The sequence below is a fragment of the Rattus norvegicus genome, chromosome 19 (assembly GCF_021556685.1).
Source record: "Rattus norvegicus strain SHRSP/BbbUtx chromosome 19, alternate assembly SHRSP_T2T, whole genome shotgun sequence".
Classification (NCBI taxonomy): domain Eukaryota; kingdom Metazoa; phylum Chordata; class Mammalia; order Rodentia; family Muridae; genus Rattus; species Rattus norvegicus.
The window spans coordinates 52,689,231-52,699,937 of NC_141552.1; the positions used below are offsets into that span (position 1 = coordinate 52,689,231).

Below are 10,707 nucleotides of genomic sequence, written 5' to 3' on the forward strand. Positions count from 1 at the left end.
AAAGCAATATTTAGATTTAAAATCACATTTTATGATGATGATGGAGGACTTTAAGAAGGACATAAATAACTCCCTTAAAGAAATACAGGACAACACAGGTAAACAAGTAGAAGCCCTTAAAGAAGAAACACAAAAATACCTTAAAGAATTACAGTGGGCTGGAGAGATGGCTCAGCAGTTAAGAGCACTGACTGCTCTTCCAGAGGTCGTGAGTTCAATTCCCAGCAACCACATGGTGGCTCACAACCATCTGTAATGAGATCTGATGACCTCTTCTGGTGTGTCTGAAGACAGCTACAGTGTACTCACATAAATTAAATAAATCTTTTTTTAAAAAAAAAAAAGAATTACAGGAAAACACAAACCAAAATTGAACAAAACCATTCAGGATTTAAAAATTGAAATAGAAACAATAAAGAAAGCACAGAGGGAAACAACCCTGGAGATAGAAAACCTAGGGAAGAGATCAGGAGTCATAGATGCAAGCATCACCAACAGAATACAAGAGATAGAGGGGAGAATCTCAGGGGCAGAAGATACAATAGAAAACATCAACACATCAGTCAAAGATAATGTAAAACACAAAAAGCTCCTAGCCCAAAAAATCCATGAAATCCAGGACACAATGAGAATATCAAACCTAAGGATAATAGGTATAGAAGAGAGTGAAGACTCCCAACTTAAAGAGCCAGTAAATATCTTCAGCAAGAAAACTTCCCTAACCTAAAGAAAGAGATGCCCATAAACATACAAGAAGTCTACAGAACTCCAAATAGATTGGACCAAAAAAGAAATTCTTCCTGTCATATAATAGTCTAAACACCAAAGCACAAAACAAAGAAAGAATATTAAAAGCAGTAAGGGGAAAAGGTCAAGTAACATATAAAGGCAGACCTATCAGAATCGCACCAGACTTCTCACCAGAGACTATGGAAGCCAGAAGATCCTAGACAGATGTCATACAGACCCTAAGAGAACACAAATGCCAGCTCAGGCTACTATATCCAGCAAAACTCTCAATTAACATAGATGGAGAAACCAAGACATTCCATAACTAAACCAAATTTACATAATATCTTTCTACAAATACAGCCCTACAAAGAATAATAGTCAGAAAACTCCAACACAAGGAGGAAAACTACATCCTAGAAAAAGTAGAAAGTAATCTCCTTGCAAAAAAAAAAAAAAAAAAAGAAGAAGAGAGACACACAAACATAATTCCACCTCTAACAACAAAAATAACAGGAGGCAACAATCACTATTCCTTAATATCTCTTAACATCAATGTACTAAATTCCTCAATAAAAAGACTAGGACTAACAGACTGGGTATGGAAAGAGGACCAGGCTTTTTGTTGCATACAGGAAACACACCTCAGAGACAAAGACAGACACTACCTCAGAGTAAAAGGCTGGAAAACAAGTTTCCAAGCAAATGGCCCAAAGAAACAAGCTGGAGTAGCCATTCTAATATAGAATGAAATCGACTTTCAACCAAAAGTTATTAAAAAAGATAAGGAAGGGGTTTGGGGATTTAGCTTAGCGGTAGAGCGCTTGCCTAGCGAGCTCAAGGCCCTGGGTTCGGTCCCCAGCTCTGAAAAAAAAAGAAAAAAAAGATAAGGAAGGACACTTCATATTTATCAAAGGAAAAACCCACCAAGATGAACTCTCAATCCTAAATATCTATGCTCCAAATGCAAGGGCACGTACATTCATAAAAGAAACCTTACTAAGTTCAAATCACACATTCAGCCCACACAATAATAGTAGTAGATTTCAGCACTCCACTCTCATCAATGGACAGATCATGGAAAGAGAAATTAAACAGAGACATAGAGAAACTAACAGAAGTTATGAACCAAATGGACTTAACAGATATTTAGAGAACATTTCATCCTAAAACAAAAGAATATACCTTCTTCTCAGCTCCTCGTGGTACCTTCTCCAAAATTAACCATATAATCGGTCACAAAACAGGCCTCGACAGATACAAGAAGATAAAAATGATCCCATGCATCCTATCCGATTACCACAGACTAAGGCTGGTCTTCAATAACAACAAAAACAACAGAAAGCCCACATATACATGGAAGTTGAACAACGTTCTACTCAATGATAACTTGGTCAAGGAAAAAAGAAAGAAATTAAAGACGTTTTAGAATTTAATGAAAATGAAGGGACAACATACCCAAACTTATGAAATAGAATGAAAGCGGTGCTATGAAGAAAATTCATAGCCCTGAGTGCCTTCAAAAAGAAGAAGGTGAGAGCATACATTAGCAGCTTGACAGCACGCCTAAAAGATCTAGAACAAGAAGAAACAAATACACCCAAGAGGAGTAGAAGGCAGGAAATAATCAAACTCGGGGCTGAAATCAACCAAGTAGAAACAAAAAAGGATTGAACAAAGACTCAAGAAAACCAGGGGTTGGTTCTTTGAGAAAATCAACAAGATAGACAAACCCTTAGCCAGACTAACCAGAGATCACAGAGAGTGTGTCCAAATTAACAAAATCAGAAATGAAAAGGGATACATAACAACAGAATCTGAGGAAATTAAAAAAAATCATCAGATCCTACTACAAAAGCCTATATTCAACAAAACTGGAAAATCTGGAGGAAATGGACAATTTTCTAGACAAATACCAGGTACCAAAGTTAAACCAGGATCAGATAAACCATCTAAACAACCCCATAACTCCTAAAGAAATAGAAACAGTTATTAAAAGTCTCCCAACCAAAAAGAGCCTAGGACCAGATGGACTTAGTGCAGAATTCTATCAGACCTTCATAGAAGACCTCATACCAATACTGTCCAAACTATTCCACAAAATAGAAACAGACAGAGCACTACCTAATTCCTTCTATGAAGCCACAATTACTCTTATACCTAAACCACGCAAAGACCCAACAAGAAAGAGAACTTCAGACCAATTTCCCTTATGAATATTGACGCAAAAATACTCAATTAAATTCTTGCAAACCGAATCCAAGAACACGTCAAAATGATCATCATGATCAAGTAGGCTTCATGCCAGGGATGCAGGATGGTTCAATATACAGAAATCCATCAATATAATCCACTATATAAACAAACTCAAAGGAAAAAAAAACATAATCATTTCATTAGATGCTGAGAAAGCATTTGACAAAATTCAACACCCCTTTATGATAAAAGTTCTGGAAAGATCAGGAATTCAAGGCCCATACCTAAACATAGTATAAACAATACACAGCAAACCAGTAGCTAACATCAAACTAAATGGAGAGAAACTTGAAGCAATCCCACTAAAATCAGGGACTAGACAAGGCTGCCCACTCTCTCCCTACTTATTAAATATACTACTTGAAGTCCTAGCCAGAGCAATCAGACAACAAAAGGAGGTCAAAGAGATACAAATTGGAAAGGAAGTGGTCAAAACATCACTATTTGCAGATGATATGATAGTATACTTACGTGACTCCAAAAGTTCCACCAGAGAACTACTAAACCTGATAAACAACTTCAGCAAAGTGGCTGGATATAAAATTAACTCGAACAAATCAGTAGCCTTCCTCTACTCAAAGGATAAACAGGCTGAAAAAGAAATTAGGGAATGACACTCTTCACAGTAGTCCCAAATAACATAAAATACCTTGGTGTGGCTCTAACCAAGCACCTGAAAGATCTGTATGACAAGAACCTCAAGTCTCTGAAGAGAGAAATTGAAGAAGATCTCAGAAGATGGAAAGACTTCCCATGCTCGTGGATTGGCGGGATTAATATAGTAAAAATGGCCGTTTTGCCAAAAGCAATCTACAGATTCAATACAATCCCCATCAAAATCCCAACTCAATTCTTCATAGAGTTAGAAAGAGCAATTTGCAAATTCATTTGGAATAGCAAAAAACCCAGGATAGTGAAAACTATCCTTAACAATAAAAGAACTTCTAGGGGAAACATCATCCCTGACCTCAAGCAGTATTACAGAGCAATAGTGATAAAAAAAAAAAAACTGTATGGTATTGGTACAGAGACAGGCAGGTAGATCAGTGGAATAGAATTGAAGACCCAGAAATGAACCCATACAGCTATGGTCACTTGATCTTTGACAAAGGAGCTAAAACCATCAAATGGAAGAAAGATAGCATTTTCAATAAATGGTGCTGGTTCAACTGGAGATCAGCATGTAGAAGAATGCAAATCGATCCATTCTTATCACCTTATACAAAACTTAAGTGCAAATGGATCAAGGACCTCCACATCAAACCAGATACACTCAAACTAATAGGAAAAAAAGTAGGGAAGAGTCTCGAACACATGGGCACTGGAGAAAATTTCCTGAACAAAACACCCAGGGCTTATGCTTTAAGATCAAGAATCAACAAATGGGGCTTCATAAAACTGCAAAGCTTCTGTAAGACAAAGGACACCGTCATTAGGACAAAATGGCAACCAACAGATTGGGAAAAGATCTTTACCAGTCCTACATCTGATAGAGGGCTAATATCCAAAATATACAAAGAACTCAAGAAATTAGACTTCAGAGAGTCAAATAACCCTATTAAAAATGGAGTACAGAGCTAAACAAAACATTCTTGGCTGAGAAGCACCTAAAAAATGTTCAACATCCTTAGTCATCAGGGAAATGTGAATCAAAACAACCCTGAGATTCCACCTCACAGCAGTCAGAATGGCTAAGATCAAAAACTCAGGTGATAGCAGATGTTGGTGAGGATGTGGAGAAAGAGGAACACTCCTCCATTGTTGGTGGGATAGCAGACTAGTACAACCATTCTGGAAATTAGTCTGGAGGTTCCTCAGAAAATTGAACATGGTACTACCTGAGGAACCAGCTCTACCTCTCCTGGGCATATACCCAAAAGATGCTCCAACATACAACAAAGACACGTGCTCCACTATGTTCATAGCAGCCTTATTTATAATAGCCTGAAGCTGGAAAGAACCCAGATGTCCTTCAACAGAGGAACGGATTCAAAAAATGTGGTCCAGCTACACAATGGAATACTACTCAGCTATCAAAAACAATGACTTCATGAAATTCATAAGCAAATGGAATGAACTAGAAAAATCTCATCCTGAGTGAGGTAACCCAGTCACAGAAAAACACACTTGGTATACACTCACTGATAAGTGGATATTAGCCCAAAAGCTCGAATTACCCAAGATGCAATCCACAGACCACATGAAGCTCAAGAAGAAGGATGACCAAAGTGCAGATGCTTCGCTACTTCTTAAAAGGGTGAACAGAAATATTCATAGGAGGGGATATGGAGGCAAAGTTTGGAGCAGAGACTGAAGGAACAGCCATTCATAACCTGCCCCACATGTGGCTCATATATATACAGCCACCAAAACTAGATATGATTGATGAAGCTAAGAAGTGCATGCTGACAGGAACTGGATATAGATGTTTCCTGAGAGACACAGTCAGAACATGTCAAATACCGAGGCGAATGTAACAGCAAACCATTGAACTGAGAATGGGACACATGTTGGAGGAATTAGAGAAAGGATTGAAAGAGCTGAAGGGGTTTGCAACCCCATAAGAACAACAATGCCAACCAACCAGAGCTCCCAGGGACTAAAAACCACTACTCAAAGACTACACATGGACTGACCCCATGACTCCAGCTGCATATGTAGCAGAGGATGGCCTTGTTAGGCACCAGTGGAAGGAGAAGACCTTGGTCCTACCAAGGTTGAACCCCCCCAGTATAGGGGAATGTCAGGTGGGGAGTGGGGGGTGGATGGAGAGGGGAACACCCTTACAGAAGAAGGGGAGAGGCATGGGATAGGGGGCTTATGTCCGGGAAACCAGGAAAGGGAATAACATTTGAAATGTAAATAAAAAAATATCCAATAAAAGGGGGAAAAAAGAAAAAAATTATGGGTTGGGGATTTAGCTCAGTGGTAGAGCGCTTGCTAAGCGCTTGGCCCTGGGTTCGGTCCTCAGCTCTGGAGGAAAAAAGAAAAAAAGAAAAAATTATTTTTCTTGGATATTTTATGTATTTACATTTCAAATCTTATCCCCTTTCCTATACCCCCTCTCCCATCCCCTCCTTCTATGAGGTTTTGTCTCTTTTTTTTAAGTAGTCACAGATGTTTCTGGAATCCCTTTCATTACCTTCTACAGTGCTGGTTCTGTGGTTGTGAATCATTTAAGTGCACTTGTCCTGCAAGGTCTTTACGGCTCTGTTAGAATGAGCAGATGACATTGCTGGGTCTAGTCATCTCGGCTGGCAGTCACCTGCTCTAGGGATTGTATTCCAGCCACGCCCTTCTGGTTAGTAGGGTCTCTCTGGTTAGTGTTGGCATTGTGCTGAGTTTGTTTTTGTAAACGAGATAACCTGTCACTCCTGGTTCAGCTCAAATACATTACTCATCTGAAGCTTCTTCTTCTCAAGCTGTCGCTCTATGGTGACACTTTTTCTCTTGTTATTAACAATTATTCCATTTCTTCCCTAACTAGACCCTTGCAAAGTATGGACCATGCTATGCCCTTCAGTGGAATACAGGATTATTCTAAAACTAAGGGGATGTGTCCTCACGTTCTGTTCTTTAGAGATTTTTCAACGTTGATGTCTGTGTCTGCAATGGTTTTCAAAACACATAAAGGCATTACGAGATGAGGATGTAGCTCAGTGGTAGCGTTCATGCTCAGGGCCCTGAATTCAGTCCCCACAATGCACTCACCAAACACAGGTGGAGAAAAATAGGCACTATTTGGGCTGCACAGATGACCGCCTTTGCCCTGAAAGCTGCCAAGCGTTTTCAGTACTACATCTGCGTGCATTTATGACACAACAGAAGAGAGCCAGCTGCACAGATCAGTGAAGGGCACGCAACAGGGGAAGACCAGTGGCAAGCTCTCTAAACAATGACCAAAAGCAGGTTCGAGAACGGAAGCTTTGCAATGGCGTGAAGTACCGTGCATGCCACAGTCAAAGGAGGCTGTGCGGTCAGAGGCCAGAACCATGCGGATCTGCTGTTAGGTTCAGCCAAGCTTGAGCCTTGTTGGTTTCTGGCATTGTTTGTATTAGTCGAGTTCATTTCTCCATTGTCTGTTTACCTGGCTTTTATGACTGGCTAGGAGCTTCAAGACACGGTTCATGTGCCGTTTTGGTTTTGTGCACATAAGAAACAGAATACAGCTATCTGAACCAGTCCCAGTGTGAGCAAATATGGGGGACACACAAGCCTAGAGATTTACCAGCAATAGTCTTTATATTCTTATACAGTAGAATCCTGCTGGGAGAGGGGTTCCTGCTGCACGGGTGGGTTTCAACTGCTCTGTCATGAAAGCATTATCAAGGGTAATTCTGAGATGACAGGCATCATATTAGCTAGTGCTCTTGACAATGCTCTTCACACAGTGTTATTATAATGTGCATGTTCTTACATAACGTGTATTACGTATATATGTCTTTACATAATGTGTACTATAACAATACTCATTAATGTTCTATTAAAGAGCTTCCCTGTAGTGTTTCCGTATACGAATGTATCCTATTTCTGTCGGGTTCATACTCTTGAATAAGCTATTTTACCCTCTCTTTCTCCCTCTCCCTAGTTCCCCTGAACTTTCTACAGTGTTTCTCTACTGGTTCCAGATTATCTTTAAGTTCTAGCCTCTACAGATGGGAGAAACCATGTGATAATGTGATAATTCTTTGTCTGTATCTGACTTATTTTTGCTTAACAAGAAAACTTCAGTTCCATCCATTTTCTGGCAGTTTCTCTCTGGCCAAATAAACCCTGATAACTCTCTCTCTCTCTCTCTCTCTCTCTCTCTCTCTCTCTCTCTCTCTCTCTCTCTCTCTCTTTTATCTAGTCATCCGTCCCCTGTTGACAGGCACCTGAGACGCTGCTGTAGCCTGCTTGTGTTAACAATGCTGAGATCACTAAGAGCACGCTCTCTTCTGAATACCAACTTCATTCCCTGTGGGTATACAGCTTGTATTCGCACGGCTGAGTCATATAGCAGTTCCTTGTAGTCTGTTTTTTAGGGACCTCGTTTGGCACAGGTTACACGTGTTTACACCCCCACCGACAATGTACAAGGGTAACTTGCCCCAATTCTGAGTGACATGAAATGAAATCACCGTGTAGCCTTGGGTTGTATTTTCCTGCTGGCTAAGGATGAAGGGTTAATGACTTAGAAGCACCAGCTGGACTGAGAGACTCTGGGCAGGAAAGTGGATTGGCGCTATGGAAGCTCCTGATCAGGAGACCCACACAAACACGCCAGGAGCTACCACTTCCTAATCATGGGGGAAACAACCTTCAGATGGACTGGGCTCTTCTGTCCCCAAAGTTCTATAAAACCCCAAGGTCCTGAGTCCACATGTACATGGTCCCTATTCCCGTGGAGAGACCATCACTCTTCACTGTGCTGAGAAAAGAACAAAGGACTCCCATGGAAGGCCAGTTTATTCTCTTTATTTCTGTGGCAACTCAGTCAACCCCTATCTAAGAAAGGGTGTTTAGCATCCCCCATATTTATCCATTAGCTGTCTGAGAAGTGTTGGCTCGGGTCATTTGCATTACTTACTCTCGTGATAACTTATTTATTTATTTATTTATTTATTTATTTATTTATTTAATATAAGCACACTGTCACTGTCTTGTGGTTGCTGGGAATTGAACTCAGGACCTCTGGAAGAGCAGTCAGTGCTCAAAACACTGAGCCATCTCTCTAGCCCTCCTGATAACTTTTTTGAGTTCCTTACACATCCTGGATATAATCTTTTGATTATACTTGGCTGACAAAGATAATATGTATTTGAAAAGCTCTATCATAGGGGTCTGGAGAGATGGCTCAGTGGTTAATAGCACTTGTTCTTGCAGAGGACCCAGGACCAATTCCCAGCACCTATATGCTGGATCCAGTCTTCTTCTGGCCTTGAAGCTACCAGGCATGCATGTGGTAGACATACAGACATACAGACAAAACAGCCATATACATAAAATAAAAGTACATAATTTTTTAATTTTTAAATCAATTACAGGACTCAATGAGAATAGCTTTTTTTAACCTGGGCACAGTGATTCATGCTTATACTAACACTCAGGAGGCTGAGGCAAGTGGATCTCTGTGAGTTCGAGTCCAGCCTGGTCTACATAGTAAGTTCCGGGACATCTAGGGATACATAGTGAGACCCTGTCTTGAAAACAACAACAGAATAGTTTTCTTTCTCATAAAAAGTATCAGTTTTGGGGTTGAGAATTTAGCTCAGTGGTAGAGCGCTTGCCTAGCAAGCACAAGGCACTGGGTTCGGTCCCCAGCTCCAAAAAAAAAAAAAAGAAAAGAAAAGAAAAGAAAACGTATCAGTTTTTCTGGACACATACCTCAATGCGAGAGTGCTTATACAGCTAAGCTTACCAAGTCTAGTAACACTGGCTTAGATATCCACCAACCTCTCCCTGATTGCAGGTCGACTTGGCTTCCTAACAGATGATTATTTGCTAAAACTATATCTGGGCGTGTAGACACGAATGGAGACATTGTAAAACCTCTTTGCTGTTTATTTGCAGCCGGTGAGAGATCCATCTGGGCTCTCCAAACAAAACAAAACCTTGGCAGGTTGTTCCCAACCCACAAAAGAACAATAGGAACGATTCTGACAAGCTCACTGGGTCCTGTTTAAAAGCCCAGGCAGCTGCTGACCCTCCGTACATCTCTCTCTGCGCAGAGAGAAAATGCTCTTGCAGAGACCGTCCTGGCTCTGGCTGTACCTTAGAATCAGTGTCGTTTTGGGTGTCCTTCTGGGACGTGAACCCAGCATCCCTGAGCAGCATGGGAAAAACAGCTGCTATCAGCTTAACAGACTTTACTGCAGCTTCCACGAAGCAGAGATGTACTGCCACGCCCAGAGAGGACACCTAGCCAACACTTGGAACCCAAAGCTACAGGACTTCCTACAGAACTCTCCCCAAAAGGAAACAGTGTGGTGGGTTGGGATAAACCTAAAGCTGCCAAGAAAGCAGCCAGGGATAACCCAGACAGGTAGGGCTCTGGTGTTGAGTGTTGGGGTAAAAACTTCCTTGTGCCTTGTTCTAGGGTGAAAGAAAGTTATCTTTGGGCTCTCTGCTTTTTTTTTTTTCTCAAATTACATTTTAAGGTATTGTTTTTTGTCTTTTAACCCTTTTGAGATTTATTTATTTTATGTATGAGTGCTTTATCTGCATGTACACCTGCCTGCCAGAAGAGGGCATCAGATTCATCACAGATGGCTGTGAGCCTCCATGTGGTTTCTGGGAATTGAACTCAGGACCTCTGGAAGAGCAGCCAGTGCTCTTAACCGCTGAGCCATCTCTCCAGCCCCCTTTCAGCTTTTATAATCAGGAAAAGTGTTAGCCTGAGCATCCTCTCTCTCTCTCTCTCTCTCTCTCTCTCTCTCTCTCTCTCTCTCTCTCTCTCTCTCTGTAGGCTTTCCACCTTTGTGCCTCAGCCAACATTTGTCTCCATAGCAACAGCAATGCACTCACCACCCCAACCCCTCCACCCCCACCCCCACCCCCACCCCCGAAACGGGGTTTCCTAGAACGTGCTTTGTAGACCATGTTCCAGGTCTTGAACTCACAGAGATCTGCCTGCCTGTGCCTCCCGAGTGCTGGGATTAAAGGTGTGAGCCACCTCTGACCCGGGGCAATGGGCTTTTCGTCGGAGCCTTTCTAAAACTTACTTCATGTGTGTAACAGTCA

General features: G+C 41.2%; 1 protein-coding gene across 1 annotated transcript in view; it reads left to right on the top strand.

The window, feature by feature from the left end:
* Nucleotides 1–8,974: 8,974 nt before the first annotated feature.
* Nucleotides 8,975–10,707, top strand: part of Pkd1l3 (polycystin 1 like 3, transient receptor potential channel interacting) — a 64,876-nt gene continuing 63,143 nt past the window's right edge. The window contains exon 1 of the mRNA XM_087596664.1: nucleotides 8,975–10,027. Coding sequence (XP_087452790.1) covers nucleotides 9,703–10,027 — 325 coding nt within the window. The 5' untranslated portion in view covers nucleotides 8,975–9,702. The remainder of the gene's footprint in view (nucleotides 10,028–10,707) is intronic.